Below are 17,179 nucleotides of genomic sequence, written 5' to 3' on the forward strand. Positions count from 1 at the left end.
ACTGAGTGGTCCTAGGCTCCCAGGCTGGAGGTGGGACCTGTGCTCCTTGGGTTAAGGGTGAAACCTCAGCTCCTACAAGCTGGGAGCAGCCCTGAGTAACGTTAGTCTGGCTCTAGGTGAGCGGTTCCGAGGAGCTTGGGTTTCTAGGGGCTGGGCCTTTAAACATTGGTAATTAGGACCCAGCGTGAGGTTTCCATTGGCCGGCTGGGATTCTGGGAGAAGAGACCTATATTCTAACAACTGGGGCAGAGCCCTGGGTTCTGAGCTGGAGAAAATCGTGGGTTTGATATAGACTGTACTCGGGACCTGGAACCTAGGGTTTGGGTAGGGGTGAGGCCTGTCCCCTTTGGGCTGGGGGCAGAGAATGGGCTCAGAGTTGGGGGACTAAGGGCGGAGCCTGGGTCCCCACAAGTGGTCCGAAGTCCCCAGTAGTTCAGAGGCCTTTGCGCTGCCGCTTGAGGAAAGACAGAGTGTAGTCACTAGGGGTGGACACTTTCTGCTTCTTCATCTGCACTTGCGACTGTGCCGTGAGTTGCAGCTTGATGGCGCTTGAGTTGATCTTGGTGGCCACCAGCAGCTCCTTCATGCCCTTCATCTTCTCACTCTGGAAAGTGAGCACTGGACCCTCCGGTGGTGGTGATGCTGCAGGTACTGGCACCTGAGGCGTGCTGCCACCTTCAGGGCCTCGGGCTGTGCCAGAGACCGTCCCAGGAGGCTTCCGGGGGGGTCCTGACACTGCGCCTTGGCCGGTGCCCAGGCCCTTGTCCAGTGCTGGCTTCTTGGGCGGCGGGGGCTCCTCTGGCTTGGACTCCCGCCGTGGGCCCCGCCGCCGGCCTTCCCGGGCTTCCTCGCCCCACGGCTCCTCGGCCTCGGCCGCCTCGGCCTCTCGGCTCACTATGCGCACCTTCTGCCGCACCTGGGCCAGTGGGGAGACCAAGGTGAGAGCAAGGTTGCTGGCCAGTGGCTGGAACTCCAGGACCCTGCTCTGGCCATCCCATCCCACCCAGGGGGTCTCAGTCTCATCGGCACCCAAGGGGATGGGCAGATGCTGCCCCTGGGCCAGAAAAGTCTGACAAGCCCGTGGCTGCTGTCACCACCTGTAGTGCCCAGACCTCTGTGCAGCTGTCCCTCACCTGTCCCTCGAAACGGCCTAGGGACTGCACAAGAAAGGTGGCCCAGCCCACATGCAGGACAGGTGTGGGACTGCCCTCCTCCCATTTGCAGATGCCGTCGTAGAATCGCAGCAGGTGGGCAAAGCACTCAGGGTCCTGGAGGGCAGAACCTTGGCTCTGGGTGCCCTGGATGAGGGGGAAGGGAGGGCACAGGTCAGTCTCTTACTCACCCCTTAGCAGAGGGCACAGGCCAGGCCCCCCACCTAGGCAAAGACCCCTGGCTCCAGAAAAGGTAAGCATAGGTTGGGAACATTCTTAGAACCTCTTTCCTTTTACAAAGCCAATCCGTAGCCAGGAGGTACCATCCCTTACCTCCACCCCTCAGCAGAGGGAGGGAGTCTGGCCATGAAACTGAAGGCACAGGGTAGAAACCTCTAAAATTCCTTCAGCCCCGTCCAACGTGGGCCCAGGACCTCAGTTATAGCAAAAGGGAACATAGCTCTCTGCTCAGGGCCACCTTCCTCCTGGCATCCCTAGTCCTGTACATGCAGCCCCCATGGCCTGTGGCAGGGAGCCCTGCCCAGGTGGGAGGCTGGACACAGGCTGGAGCTCCAGCCTTTCACCTGGCTCTGCTCCCCCGGCCGCTCCTCGCCCGCCTCCAGCAAGCTGGCTGCCTCCTTCAGCAAGTTGGGGATGACATCATTGGCTACTTCAAAGAACTCCTTGTAGATCTCCTCGTCTTCCCGGCAGTAGTTGTAGCTGTGAGAGCAGTGGGGTCTCTGTAGGGTCTGAAGGGGTCTCACCATGAGGGGTAGCCCCAGGGACCTGGTGGAGGATGGAGCTCCCAGGGGCTGGGGGAGTAGGTGGCGTCCTCACTGCAAAATGATGCTGTCTGGGTCAGCCCAGAGCAAGAAAGCAAGAATGAGGAGGGGGCATGGGGCCAAGGGTGGAAGTCCCACTGCTGGATGATGGTGGTTAAACATTGGGAGGAGATCTGAAACTGTTCTGAGAAAAAAAAAATTAGGAGGAGAGGGGAGGGAGGGAAAGATGTGACACCTTAATCAGGGTCCCTGCCTCCTGGGTGACGGTGGCCTTGCTGCCTAGGGACTGGATGGAAAGGGGATGGGGCGTGGGAGCCAGGCCTCAGTCCTGGATGAGGGTGGTTGGAAACTGATAGAGGGGAAAAAAGGACAGGCTGCAGGCCCTAGTAGGGGGATCCTCACTCCTGGATGACAGTGGCCGTGTCCGCCCAGGCCTGCAAGGCTTCACGCACGTTGCGGTTGCGACAGTGGTAGCCAGCCAGGTACATGTAGGGGTAGATGTGTTCATCCCGATAGTAGGTCTTGGCTGAGGCAATGCCCTGGGGGTGAGGCAGAGGATCCTCAGGGAGGCAGCCCCAGCTGTCCTGCTGGCACAAATGCCCCACCAAGGCACACCCAGAAGGGGCCACAGGAAGATCCCAGGGAGTCCTCTCCATCTCCACTCCCACCTCCACTCGCTGCCAGCCCTTCTACCTGGTCTCCTCCCTGAGTCTACAGGACTGCTGGCTGAGGCCTGGGGCAGACTGCAGGGGTGGGGCCTGCCCTTCGAGCTCAGGGGCCTTCTCTTTCCCAGACACTCTTCTACACACACACCAAAGACTTCCAAGTCCAGCCCAATGGCCCTCCTCCCCACCAACACCCACCAAGTGAACACCCCCTCTTCAGTGCTCCTACCACATTTGACCTCTGTTATACTCCAGGAAGGACAGTAAACAGTGGCAGAAAAGGCAGGGCTGAGGGGACAGATGCAGGCCCTGCCACTCCCAGGCTGGGGAACCCTGGACACCCCTCAGACAGCACTGACTGAACTGATTCTGCACACAGTTGACACAAAGTGAGACTGGATGGGCGATACCCCCCAACATACAAAGTTCTCTTCTCATCTGCCCAGATGAGGGCTCCTGCTTCAGCCACTGTTAGGGTCTCCCTTCTGTACCCTCCTTAGATGCCCTACCTTGTGGTAGAGGGTGAGTGGGTCTGGCCGGCCAGGGGTGGGCTCCAGCTCCTCCAGATCTGCCAGGTTCCCTAAGGCCATGGGGTACCTAGGAAGGGATCATAATTCAGGCTGCCACCCAGCCCCCTGGCCTCACAAGGCCCAGCCTGGCCACTTCCCTCTACTGACCTTTCCAGATGTCCCAGGTCATAGAGCAGCCAGAGCAGCTTCTAGGAGCCGAAGGAGAGAGTTATGAGCTACAGAACAGGGAGGAGAACGGGTCCTTAGCCTATCGGGCAGAGGTGGGGGTCAGAACCAACAGGGACCACCCACCATGTTGAAGGAACAAAATTCTGGGACCAGCCCTTTAATGGAGTCAAAGCAATTTCACATCTCAATTCTACTCTCCCAAGAGCCCTGGGAAAGGCCAGGCCAGGAATTACTAACCCATTTTCCAGCGGGGGAAGCTGAAGCTCAGGAAGGGAAAGTACCCCTGCTCAGGGTCCCACAGCAAGTCAAGTCTGGCCTAGTCCAGTCCTGCCCCATTGGCTCAGCCCTCACCTGCTGCAGCTGCAGCAGCTCCAGCGAGTCAGTGTGCAGGTCAATGGAAGGGTTGATGGCACACACCATGAACGCCACCTCCATCTTGCGGTCACAGCGCATGTATGATCCTTTCAGGTACAGCCAACTCTTGGGAGGGGACAAGATCATTATATCTCATGATAGCCCACCCTGTGCCTGCTTCAGGGAAAGACAGGGGCTCTTCTGTCTGCCCTTCCTATGTAGGTGGTCATGGGACGAAAGGGGTGTGGCCCAAGAAAATGGAGTCCCTTGGGTGGCTTGGGCTACTAGAGTATGAAGGGGACAAGGCTTGGGGGAGGGAAAAATACCCGCTCAGCCACACCGGCGTTGACCGTCTGGCCCCTGCGGTCCTCGTTGCCCTTGCCGTGCCAGGTGACCTCAGCTGTCTGCTCCCCACTAGGCCCAAACACTACCCAGGCATGATCCTCAGACAGGGCGAGGTGGACATCCCGGAGACCCAGGGCCTGGCAGGCCCCAACCACAGCAAAGGCCACACCAGAGCTATCCAATTTGGTGCCTGTGGAAGGGGGAGATAATGAAAGAGGGTCCTCTATGCTTTAACATGGGGGAAGGGGGCCAGGTACTGATGGGCCACACTCCCTCCCACTCCCTTTCCAAGCCTGTGCCCCAACCTCAGATTCTCCTGCCCACCATCCCTCCATCCCTTCCCTCCCATGTGTTCAAAGACTCTCTCCCTATTTACACCCTCTATGTCCAACAAGATACCTTTCTGGATCTCCTGTAGCTGACCCAGCCTTTGGCCCTATCTCGTCTTTCTGTGCCACTCTATTATATATTCTACGGATTTAAGGATTCCATTTTACAGCACTTACTAGGTTAAAACAGGAATGTCAAAAACAGGACACTGGCCAACACTCTCTCGCTATACACCCACCAACAGATAACCCTCATTTATCTCTGCACTCTTTTCCTGCTAAGCTGGGAAGCAGCCTCTGATTCCTTCTCAATATGGCACACCAGGACAGGATTGCCAGTTAACCGGGCTTGGTGCAAAGAAGCTCTTTGCAAGCCCTAAGTCTTAAGCCTTTTGAGGTCAAGCCCCTTCTCTGTCTCAAACATTTTTGGCCAGGCGCGGTGGCTCACGCCTGTAATCCCAGCACTTTGGGAGGCCAAGGCGGGCGGATCACGAGGTCAGGAGATCGAGACCATCCTGGCTAACATGGTGAAACCCCATCTCTACTAAAAATCAAAAAAAAAAATTAGCCAGGCATGGTGGCAGGCGCCTGTAGTCCCAGCTACTCAGGAGGCTGAGGCAGGAGGCAGGAGAATGGCGTGAACGAAGGAGGCAGAGCTTGCAGTGAGCCGAGATTGCGCCACTGCACTCCAGCCTGGGCGACAGAGTGAGACTCCGTCTGAAAAAAAAAAAAAAAAAATTTTCATAGGCCACCAGCTGCGGTGGCTCACACCCATAATCCCAGCATTTGGGAGGCTGAGGCAGGCAGATCACTTGAGCCCAAGAGTTCAAGACCAGTCTGGGCCCCATAGTGAGACACCATCTCTACAAAAAATACAAAAAATTAACCAGGCACCATGGTGCATGCCTGTACTCTCAGCTACTCAGGAGGCTGAGGTGGAAGGATCTCTGAGCCCAGGGAGGTTGAGGCTGCAGTGAGCCATGATCACACCACTGCGCTCCAGCCTGGGGGACAGAGTGAGACCCTGTCTCAAAAAACAAACCAAAAAAAAATCTTCATAGCTATTATTTTGTTTAACTGCCTCAAATGCAGCCCAATTTCATCTTCTTGCCCCCTAAATCTGCTGCCGCCCTCTGTGTCTCATGCTTAGAACTCCTGTAGCTGTTCAATGGCAGGGGCGGGGGTGCTGAGGGGGCAGAGGTGAGGTTGATAATTTGGAGCCAAGTGATCAGGCTTCACTTCCAGCCCTGCCATGCCGTGTGTGACTTTGGCACATCATTTCCCCTCTCTGGGCTTCAGTTCCCAACTGCAAAGAGGAAAATAACACCTGCCCAACCTCACAAGGCTTACACTTCTCAAAACGGTTCTGTAAACCATGGAGGGTTTTGAAGAACTGGGTCATGGATAAGATTCCCACCTACTGGGCTCCAACCTGTGATGAAGCTGAAGAGGGACTGGATGTGGGCCCGATCCTTGAAGTAGGAGCGGCTGAGGCTGTTCCATATGACATCGGAGACCTTCTTCACCAGCTCACGGCTGGAGACACCCCCTTCTCGAGGATAGAGGGACAGGTCGACGGCGCCTCGGATCTGGGCGGTGAAGCGGGCATAGAGGGCGGCGATAATAGACAGGTCGGCCACGGGAAAGTAGGTGAGGCCGCCAGGCGGGTCGGGGGCGGGGCTGGGCTGGAAGGTGAGCTCGGGAACGTTGGTAGGGATGACGCGGTTGACAGCCAGAAAATGCTCCACGAAGCCCAGCACCAAGGAAAGGAGCACCAGGTCTGGCTCCTCTCGGCCCAGCTCGGCAGCAAACAGGCGCACCACGTCGTCGATGGAGCGCAGCGGGAACAGCGTCTTCTGGGCGGCCTTCAGCCCCATGGCGGCGGGCGGCGGGCGGTGGGCGGCGGCCTGCAGGCAAGCCGTGGGAGGGAGGGTCGGGCAGGTTCGGCCGGGGAGCCCCTTCTCAGGGTCCGCTAAGGTTCCACCCCCCCGACACACGCACAGCTCCCCTGCTTCCCCACCCTCTTCAGCCTCTGCTCACCGGCTTCCCCTCTTTTGTCGGTGAGACCCCTCAGCCGAGACTGCAGAGCGTTTTTGTCCCCTACAATTCCGGGACGCCCGGTACCCGATGGGGTGCGCCCCAAAGACCCCAGTGAGGAGCCCCAATGGCCGCCCTGCCCCCTCTCTACGACTGTGCCCCCGGGGCCGTAAAGTCTGTCCAGAAAGCGCACCCAGGTCAAGCCCCCAAACCCCAAGGAGAGTCCTGGCCTCGGTCCCCCTCGCCCACCTCCGCGCTTACATCCCTCACAAGGCACCGCGGCGCACGCCGCCCGGAGCCTGCTGGGACATGAAGTCCCGCCCCTAGGGTCGCACTACCCGCCGGGAAGTGGAGTCTAGGCCCACCACTGCCCCTGCTGAGCCTGGAAATAGTGGCGGGCCGGGCCGCTGCGCGGTGGCGTCTGGGATCTCTAGGTCCGCGGCTCCGGGCACCTCCTTCCCGAAATACTCAAGGATTGGTCCTTCTCTTCAGGCCGACCAGGCAGGAAGCGCGTCCGCAGTGCCTTCTGGGAGATGTAGTCCGGGGGCACTACCCGCAGACTCGGGGTGGGAGGTCGCCGAGCTTCTGCCGGTTTTGCTGTCACGGGTCGGTCGGCAAGTTATGAGGAAAAAGATCAGGTTGCTTGATCCAGAAAAAATTAAAATAAAACGATGTGAGGAAAACAGATATTTTTAAACACTGCCGGAGAGTAAATGTGTTCAGCCGCTTTAGCTGGGTATCAGTGTCTGTTAACATATAAAGATGCCTACTCTGTGTCCAGCAAGCACTCCTTTCCCACTTCTGCCCGCGAGATAATCTAACAAGTGCCAAGAGTAGCTTTTGTTTGTTTGTTTGTTTGTTTGTTTGTTTTGAGACACGGTCTTTCTCTTTCGCGCAGGCTGGAGTGCAGTGGCTCAATCTGGGCTCACTGCAGCCTCGACTTCACGGGCTTAAGCGATTCTCGTGTCTCAGCCTCCCGAGTAGCTGGGACCACAGGCGTGCGCCACCACTCCCTCCTAATTTTGTGTGTATGTGCATATACATATATATACATATAAAACACACACACACACACACACACACACACACATATATATATATATATTTTTTTTTTTTTTTCAGAGACAGGGATTCCCAGCTACTTGGGAGGCTGAGGCGAGGGGAATCCCTTGAACCTGGGAGGCGGAGATTTCAGTAAGCCAAGATCTTGCCACTGTACTCCAGCCTGGGCAACAGAGTGAGACTCTGTCTTAAAAAAAAGTCCCGAGTAGCTGGGATTACAGGCGTCCGCCACCACATCCACATAATTTTTTGTATTTTAAGTAGAGATGGGGTTTCACCATGTTGGCCAGACTGGTCTCGAACCCCTAAACTCAAGTGATCTGCCCGCCTCAGCCCCCAAAGTGCTAAAATTACAGGCGTGAACCACCGTACCCGGCCAAAGAGTAGTTATTTGTTTGTTTATTTGTTTTGAGATAGAGTCTCGCTCTGTCACCCAGGCTGGAGTGCAGTGGCGCTATCTTGGCTCACTGCAACCTCTGCCTCCCAGGTTCAAGTGATTCTTCTGCCTTAGCTTCCCAAGTAGCCAGGATTACAGGCGCCTGCCACCACACTCAGCTAATTTTTGTATTTTACATAGTAGAGATAGGGGTTTCACCATGTTGGTCAGGCTGGTCTCGAACTCCTGACCTCAAGTGATCCTCCCACTTCGGCCTCCCAAAGTGCTGGGATTACAGGTGTGAGCCACTGTGCCCGGCCTGTATCAACAACACTTTAAAACTTTGAAATAATACTAAATTTCCACGGTCACTCATTTATTTGCTTATTCATTCAAAAAAACAGATTTTTGGTACTTACCATGGGCCAAGTTCCAGACACTGGGTATATAGCAGTAAATAAAACAGATTAAATTCCTGCCCTACTTCACCTCTTCACCTCTCTGGATTTTCCTCAAAATTTATAACCCTCCTCTAATCATGAGAAAACATCTGGCAAAACAGAGTTGAGGGACATTCTACAAAATACCTGACCAGTGTATCTCAATAGTCTCAAGTTCATGCCAGGCTCATGCCTGTAATTACAACACTTTGGGAAGCTGAAGCAGGAGGATTGCTTGGGGCCAGGAGTTCAAGACCAGCCCGGGCAACATAGGGAGACCCGGACTCTACAAAAACAAAAAATTGACCAGGTGTGGTGATGCTCACCTGTAGTCCCAGCTACTCAGAAGGCTGAGGCAGGAGGATCATGTGAGCCCAGGAGGTCAAGACTGCAGTGAGCCGTCACGCCAGTGCACTCCAGCGTGGGCAACATAGTGAGATCCTGCCTCAGAAACAAAAAGCAAAACAAATCGAAAGAGCCAAGGTCATGAAAGATAAGGAAAGACCCACAAATCATTGCAGATGAGAGACTAAGGAGACAGAACAACTAAATGCAATGTGGTGTTCTGGATCATATCCTGGAACAGAAAAAGGACGTCAGTAGAAAAACTAGTAAACAGGGTAACCAGCCTTCCAAGTTGGCCCAGAACTGAGGCTACTCGGGAGTATGCGACTTTGTGTTTTATTTAATTTAATTTATTTATTTATTTATTTTTGAGACAGAGTCGCTCTGTCACCCAGGCTGGAGTGCAATGGCACGATCTTGGCTTGCTGCAACCTCTGCCTCCCAGGTTTAAGTGATTCTCTTGTCTCAGCCTCCCGAGTAGCTGGGATTACAGGCACCCGCCACCACACCCAGCTAGTTTTTGTATTTTTAGTAGAGATGGGGTTTCACTATGTTGGCCAGGCTGGTCTTGAACACCTGGCCTTAGGCGATCTACCTACCTCAGCCTTCCAGGAGTGCTGGCATTATAGGCCTTAGCCACTTTGTGTTTTAAAAACAGTCAAGGCTAAGCTCAGTGGCTCGCACCTGTAATCCCAGGGCTTTGACATGCCGAGGCAGGAAGACTGCTTGAGGCCGAAAGTTCCAGACCAGCCTGAGCAACAAAGCAAGACCCAGTCTCTACAAAAAAATATATATATATATTTTAAATTAGCCAGGCACAGTGGTGTGCACCATGTAGTCCCAGCTACTCAGGAAGCTCAGGCAGGATTTCGAGGCTGCAGTGAGTTGTCATCGCACCACTGCTTCCCAGCCTGAGTAACACAGTGAGATCCTATCCCTAAAAAACAACAACAACAAAAACAAAAACCAGACTGGGCGCGGTGGCTCACCCTGTAATCCCAGCACTTTGGGAGGCTGAGGTGGGCGGATCATTTGAGGTCAGGAGTTTGAGACCAGCCTGGCCAACATGGTGAAACCCTATCTCTACTAAAAAATACAAAAATTAGCTGGATGTGGTGGCAGGCGCCTGTAATCCCAGTTATTCAGGAGGCTGAGGCAGGAGAATTACTTGAACCTGGGAGGTGGAGGTTGCAGTGAACCGAGATTATGCCACTGCACTTCAGCCTAGGCGACAGAGCAAGAAAAAAAAAAAAAAGCATTTTAGCTGGGTGTGGTGGTGTGTGCCTGTGGTCCTAGCTACTCCAGAGGCGGAAGTGGAAGGATCTCTTGAGCTCAGGAGTTTGAGAACAGCCTGGGTAACATGGAGAGACCTCGTTTCCACAAAAAAATAAAAAAATTATCTGGGCATGTTAACATATGCCTGTAGTCCCAACTACTCAGGAGGCTGAGGTGAGAGGATCAATTGAGCCTGGGAGGTAGAGTTTGCAGTGAGCCAACATCATGCCACTGCACACCAGGCTGGGTGACAAAGCAAGATCCTGTCTCAAAATAAATAATATTTAAGGTTTTTTAAAAAAGGCCACTGCTTGAATTGAGAGCAAAGTTATACTTAATGGAGTAGACAGACAGACAAGATGTACATGAAATAAATGTAATGTGTAATATATTAGGAAATAGTCATTGTTTTATTGTTTTATTTTTTTAATTTTTGTAGAGAGGGTGATCTTGCTATATTGCCCAGGCTAGTCTGGAGCTCTTGGCCTCAAGTGATCCTCCTGCCCCAGCCTCCCAAAGTGTTGGGATTACAGGCATGAGCCACCATGCCCAGCATGAAATTAATCATTGATAAGGAAAAAAAAGATAAAGCAAAGAAAAGGGATAGGAGTGCTGAGAAAGGGGCCAGGCACGGTGGCTCACGCCTGTAATCCCAGCACTTTGGGAGGCTGAGGCGGGCGGATCACGAGGTCAGGAGTTTGAGACCAGACTGACCAACATGGCAAAACCCCGTCTCTACTAAAAATACAAAAATTAGCCAGGCATGGTGGCGTGTGCCTGTAATCCCAGCTACTCGGGAGGCTGAGGCAGGAGAATCGCTTGAACCTGGGAGGTGGAGATTGGAGTGAGCTGAGATCGCGCCACTGCACTCCAGCCTGGGTGACAGAGCGAGACTCTGTCTCAAATAAAAAAAAAAATTAAAAAATAAAAAGCACTTTGGGAGCAAAAGTCTTGTAGGCTTGGGCTCAGGACCAATGGGAGGAAAGAAATTGGAGACAGTGATAATACAGAAGTCTTTTGGGATCTTTGCAGCAAAGGGAAGGAGGAAAATGAGAGCGCATTAAATAGCTGGAGAAGAGGGGGGTCAAAAAGATTATTGCTGGTTAATAAGAGAATTGCGGGAGTGATGGCCTTGGACAGAGAGTGAGAATGCATTCCTGAGTGGCAGGTTTGGCCTTGGCTAGGAGCACAGGCAGTTTATCCGCGAGGACTGGAAAGAAGGCCTACTACCTGGGCATATGTGGTGGGTAATTAGATTTTCTCAGTTAAATAGGAAGCCCAGTGGGTTACCACCTCCTCTCCAGATGTCTACCGGGTTCCCCACCTTCACAATATTGCTCAAACGTCACCTCAAAAAGGCTGACACAGACCTGACCATTCTACTTCAAATCACACCCTCCACTCGAAATTCCTCTATCCATCCCTCAACGCTGCTTTACATTTTTTTTTTCTTTTTGTTTTGTTTTTCTGAAACGGAGTCTCACCCTGTCGCACAGGCTGGAGTGCGGTGGCTCGACCTTGGCTCACTGCAACCTCTGCCTCCCGTGTTCAAGCAATTCTCTTGCCTTGGCCTCTTCAGGTGCACTTCAGGTGTACCCCACCACACCTGGCTAATTCTTGTGTTTTTAGGAGAGATGGGGTTTTGCCATGTTGGCCAGGCTGGTCTTAAACTCCTGACCTCAGGTGATTTGCCCACTTCAGCCTCCCAAAGTGCTGGGATTACAGGCATGAGCCACCGAGGCCAGCCCGCTCTACTTTTTTTTGGTTGTTGTTGTTGTTTGTTTGTTTGTTTTGTTAGCATTAACACCTTCTAGACAGGGGCTCTCGAAGGAGGCACTGTTGACGCTTGAGGCCGGGTATTTCTCCGTGACTGGGGCTGTCCTGTGCATTGTAGGATAACGAGCAGCATCTGTGGTTTCTACCCACTGGATGCTATCAGTTCAGCTCCCGCAGTGGGGACAACTAAAGATGTCTCCAGACGTTGCCAAATGTCCCCTGGGATGCCAAAATAGCCCCAGGTTGAGAACCATTGTTCTAACATATGATATGACCACTTTGTTTCTCTGTTTTGAGACAGGTCTCGCTCTGTTGCTCAGGCTGGTGTGCAGTAGTGCAATCATGGCTCACTGCAGCTTTGACCTCCTGGGCTCAAGGCGGTCCTCCCACTTCAGCCTCCCAAGTGCTGGGATTACAGGAATGAGTCACCGTGCCCGGCTTGATTTATTTATTGTTTGTCCCCTACCACCAGAAGAAAAGCTCTACAGGACAGGAAATGTGTCTGCCGTGTTCACTGATGTGTCCCCCTGGGCCTAGAATAGTGTCTGGCACATAATAGGTGTTCAACAAATATTTGCTTTTCTTTTTTTTTTTTTTTTTTTTGAGACGGAGTCTCACTCTTTCACCCAGGCTGGAGTGCAGTGGCGCGATCTCGGCTCACTGCAAGCTCCGCCTCCCGGGTTCACGCCATTCTCCTGCCTCAGCCTCTCCGAGTAGCTGGGACTACAGGCGCCCGCCACCACGCCCGGCTAATTTTTTGTATTTTTAGTAGAGACGGGGTTTCACCGTGGTCTCGATCTCCTGACCTCGTGATCCGCCCGCCTCGGCCTCCCAAAGTGCTGGGATTACAAGCGTGAGCCACCGCGCCCGGCCTAATATTTGCTAAAGAAATACATGCATGCATGCAAAGCAGTAGGGTTTTTGTTTGTTTTTCTTTTTTTATTTATTTTTATTTTTATTTTTTTTGAGATGGAGTCTCCCTCTGTTTCCCAGGCTGCAGTGCAGTGGTGCAATCTCGGCTCACTGCAAACTCCACCTCCTGGATTCATGTGATTCTCCTGCCTCAGCCTCCCGAGTATCTGGGATTACAGGCGCCCGCCACCATGCCCGGCTAATTTTTGTATATTTAGTGGAGACAGGCTTTGCCATGTTGGCCAGGGTGGTCTCAAACTCCTGACTTCAGGTGATCCATCTGCCTCGGCCTCCCAAAGTGTTGGGATTACAGGTGTAAGCCATTGCACCTGGCCAAAGCAGTCATGATTAATGATTGACCTGGAATGTGGGCTGGGTGAGGAGGTATGTAAGGACAAGGGAAGGGTGAGAGACAGCAAATGTGTAGTAATATCAATGGATTGCAGGTTTCTGTGGGGTCAACCGTCAATTGGAGTTGGGGTGCTAGAGTGGGCTGGAAAGAGAGTGGTGTTGATTAGAGATTAGGATGCTTGGCCAGGGGCAGTGGCTCACACCTGCAATCCCAGCACTTAACCGAGGTGGCTAAAAAATTAGCCGAGGGTGGTGGCGCGCGCCTGTAGTTCCAGCTACTCGGGAAGCTGAGGCAGGAGAATCGCTTGAACCCAGGAGGCGGAGGTTGCAGTGAGCTGAGATTGTTCCACTGCACTCCAGCCTGGGTGACAGAATGAGACTCCGTCTCAAAAAAAAAAAAAAGAGAGAGTAGGATGCTTGAGACTGAGATTATGGGGAAGGGGTTGTCATTATTGGCAATGAAAAGATCTAGAGCAGAGCTTTCAGCAAAAATAGAACACGAGCCACAATAGGATTTTGGCATTTCTGGTAGCTACTTTTATTTATTTATTTTTTGAGACAGAGTCTCACTCTGTCACCCAGGCTGGAGTGCAGTGGCGCGATCTAGGCTCACTGCAACCTCTGCCTCCTGAGTTCAAGCAATTCTCCTGCCTCAGCCTCCTGAGTAGCTGGGATTATAGGTGTGTGCCACCACGCCCAGCTAATTTAAGTAGCTACATTTTTAAAAGTAAGAAGCCGGGCACATTTTTAAAAGTAGGAAGCCGGGCACAGTGGCTCACGCCTGTAATCCCAGCACTTTGGGAAGCTGAGGCAAGAGGATCGCTTCAGTCCCGGAGTTCAAGACCAGGCTGGGCAATATAGTGAAACCCTGTCTCTAACAACCACAAAAAAATTAGCCAAATGCTCACACCTGTGGTCCCAATTACTCAGGTCAGGAGGCTGAGACTGGAGGACCACTTGAGCCCAGGAGCTGGAGGCTGCAGTGATGCAGTGAGCCATGATCACACCACTGCACTGAATGAAGCCTGGGCAACAGAGTGAGACCCGGTCTTCAAAAAAATAAAAATAAAAATAAAAGAAGACAGAGGTGGAATTAATTTTAATCCCATATCTTGTTTAACCCAATATATCTGAAAATGCTATTTTAATTTGTAATAAATATAAAAATTATTGGGCCAGGCGCGGTGGCTCATGCCTGTAATCCCAGCACTTTGGGAGGCCGAGGTGGGTGGATCACAAGGTCAGGAGATCGAGACCATCCTGGCTAGCACGGTGAAACCCCGTCTCTACTAAAAATATAAAAAATTAGGTGGGCGTGGTGGCGGGCACCTGTAGTCCCAGCTACTCCGGAGGCTGAGGCAGAAGAATTGCTTGAACCCAGGAAGTGGAGCTTGCAGTGAGCCAAGATCGCACCACTACACTCCAGCCTGGGCTACAGAGCCAAACTCCATCTAATAAAAAAAAAAAATTATTGTTGGGTGCAGTGGCTCATGCTTGTAATTTCACCACTTTGGGAGGGTGAGGCTGGTGGATCACCTGAGGTCAGGAGTTCGAGACCAGCCTCACCAACATGGTGAAACCCCATCTCTACTAAAAATACAAAAAAATTAGCCAGGTGTGGTGGTGTGCACCTGTAATCCCAGCTACTTGGGAGGCTGAGGCAGGAGAATCGCTTGAACCCAGGAGGCAGAGGTTGCAGTGAGCGAAGATCACGCCACTGCACTCCAGCCTAGGTGACAGAGCCAGACTCCATCTCAAAATATATAAATAAATAAAATAATAAAAATTATGAATGATAATTTACAATTCTTTCACACAGACTCTTTGAAATCTAGTATGTGTTGTGCACTCACAGCATATCTCAGTTCAGGAGAGATGCAGCACTCCGTGCCCATACATGGCTGGGCTCCTGTAGAGGACAGTGTGGCTCTCCAGGGTGATTGTGGGAGTGAGCGGCTGAGGTAGGATAGACGACAAGATCCGGTGGGAAGAGGGCTTCAAGGAACTGGGAGGCCCAGCATAGATATCAACACGTCTAAGAATTAAGACAGAAGTAGGTTGGAGTGATGGCAAGCCAGGAGCTAAAATGATCTAGAACTGGGCCGTCATAGGTTGGGAGATGTCAGAAACCAAGTGGGTGGTGTCAGCTGATAATTGGAGTTCAAACCTGAGTGTTTGAAAGGAGGAGGTGAAGTACTATCTTGCACAGAAAAAAAAATAAAAAAGAAAGCAAAAGAGGAGGAAGCAGAATGTCTATAAGTGATGAGGATTATGGAGGATGCCTACCCCAACTCTTCCAGGCCCATCGCAGGAGGGGTGCAGGAAAGCCTGCGGGGGGTTGCGGGGGAGACCGGAGTGGCGGTGACCTCAGGAGTCCAAGGTTTCTGCTAGCGCAGGACGGATAGGAACTATTTGGAGAAGGTAGTGAAGACCAGGAGATTTCGCTAATGATGGACCATCACCCCCAGAGGGGACAGAGGACATCTGCCAGGAGCTGGGGAGGGGTGGAGATGGGGTCAGAAAATGGGAGGGCCAGAGTTGTCCCTGGAACATCTGAGCCTCCTGTGGTGAAATGGCGCACAGCAATAAAGGGCAAGACCACTTCTGAGGGTCTCGAGGTTGGCTGGGGGTTGAGGGGCCCAGCGTGAGTGTGAGGACAGGGGATGGAACGGTCTGAAGCTCCAGTGGGATTTCCGCTGCTAAAGACAAGGAGGCCCTGGGAGGGAGGTCCCTCTGGACATCGCCAATACGGGTATGCATGGAACAAGCTAACAGAAAGTAATCTCATGGGTGGAGGGGAGGGAGTCAAAGGGGAATTCAGCTCCTAATTTCTTTTCCAAAAAATTTTGTGTATTGTTGTAATTAAAATTAATTTAAAATAACACCAGCTAGGTATATATATATATATATATATATATATTTTTTTTTTTTTTTTTTTTTTGAGATAGAGTCTCACTCTGTTCGCCAGGCTGGAGTGAAATGGCACGATCTCGGCTTACTGCAAGCTCTGCCTCCTGGGTTCAAGTGATTCTCCTGCCTCAGCCTCACAAGTAGCTGGGACTACAGGCAGGCGCCACCATGCTCAGCTAATTTTTGTATTTTTAGTAGAGATTGGGTTTCACCATGTTGGCCAGGATGGTCTCAACTTCCTGACCTTGTGATCTGCCCACCTCAGCCTCCCAAAGTGCTGGGATTACAGGTGTGAGCCACTGCGCCCAGCTAGGTAATATTCTTGACTTAAAAAGTTTAATCTAGGGGGCAATGGAAAAATAAATAAATAAAAACGAAGTTTAATCTAGATCAGGTGCAGTGGCCCACCCCTGTAGTCCCAGCACTTTTGAGAGGCCAAGGCTGGAGAGTCACTTGAGGTCAGGAGCTCAAGACCAACCTGGGCAACATAATAAGACCTTGTCTCTACAAAAAAAAAAAAAAAAAAAAAAAAAACAAATCCACCAGGCATGGGCCTGTAATCCCAGCTAGTTGGGAGGCTGAGGCAGGAGGATCACTTGAGCCCAGTAATTCAAGACTACTATGAACTATGATTGCACCACTGCACTCCAGCCTGGATGACAGGGCCATGTGAGGCAACAGGATCGTGCCATGTTGTGCAGGCTGGTCTCAAATTCCTGGCCTTAAGTGATCCTCACACCTTGGCCTCCCAAAGTGCTGAGATTACAGGCGTGAGCTATGGTACCCTGCCAAATAACATTTTTGACACAACTGTACCACAAAGTAGGTGACTTAAACAACATAAATTAATTGTCGTGGCCAATTTTTTATTTTTTGTAGAGACAGTCTCGCTGTATTGCCTAGGCTGGTCTCGAACTCTGGGCTCAAGCAATCCTCCCGCCTCAGCCTCTCAAAGTGTTGTGATTACAGGTGTGAGTCACTGTACCAGGCCTGGCTTCTTATTCTTAAGACATAATTGCTGAAATATTTAGATGTGAAGTTCAAGATGTCTGCAACTTACTTTCAATGGTTTAGCAAAATACATGCTATATAGATAGGAAGCAGAAGCAGCAAAATGTTTATTGGTAGATCTAGGAGAAGAGTATACGGAGTTCTTTTTTTTTTTTTTTTTTTTGAGACGGAATCTTGCTCTGTTGCCCAGGCTGGAGTGCAGTGGTGCGATCTCGGCTCACTGGAAGCTCCACCTCCTGGGTTCACGCCATTCTCCTGCCTCAGCCTCCCGAGTAGCTGGGACTACAGGCGTCCGCCACTGTGCTCGGCTAAATTTTTTGTATTTTTTTTAGTTGAGACGGGGTTTCACCGTGTTAGCCA

The 17,179-nt window shown here is 52.0% G+C and overlaps 1 protein-coding gene across 3 annotated transcripts; it reads right to left on the bottom strand.

The window, feature by feature from the left end:
- Positions 1-431: 431 nt before the first annotated feature.
- On the bottom strand, positions 432-6,785 carry MEN1 (menin 1). 3 transcript variants are annotated; one of them, XM_032153339.2, is made up of 10 exons: positions 6,727-6,785; positions 5,757-6,231; positions 3,977-4,185; positions 3,648-3,776; positions 3,276-3,316; positions 3,108-3,195; positions 2,336-2,472; positions 1,736-1,871; positions 1,134-1,298; positions 432-916 (listed from the first exon to the last, which is right to left on the bottom strand). In XM_032153339.2, exons 2-10 carry the CDS (start codon positions 6,199-6,201, stop codon positions 434-436), a joined length of 1,833 nt encoding a protein of 610 aa, XP_032009230.1. In that variant the 5' UTR covers positions 6,202-6,231; positions 6,727-6,785; the 3' UTR covers positions 432-433. The 3 variants fall into 3 exon arrangements, with proteins under 3 accessions (XP_032009230.1, XP_032009229.1, XP_032009228.1); XM_032153338.2 differs by lacking the exon at positions 6,727-6,785 and adding an exon at positions 6,611-6,648; XM_032153337.2 differs by lacking the exon at positions 6,727-6,785 and adding an exon at positions 6,365-6,627.
- Positions 6,786-17,179: the final 10,394 nt, after the last annotated feature.

The sequence above is a fragment of the Hylobates moloch genome, unplaced genomic scaffold (genome assembly GCF_009828535.3).
Source record: "Hylobates moloch isolate HMO894 unplaced genomic scaffold, HMol_V3 SCAFFOLD_5, whole genome shotgun sequence".
Lineage (NCBI taxonomy): Eukaryota > Metazoa > Chordata > Mammalia > Primates > Hylobatidae > Hylobates > Hylobates moloch.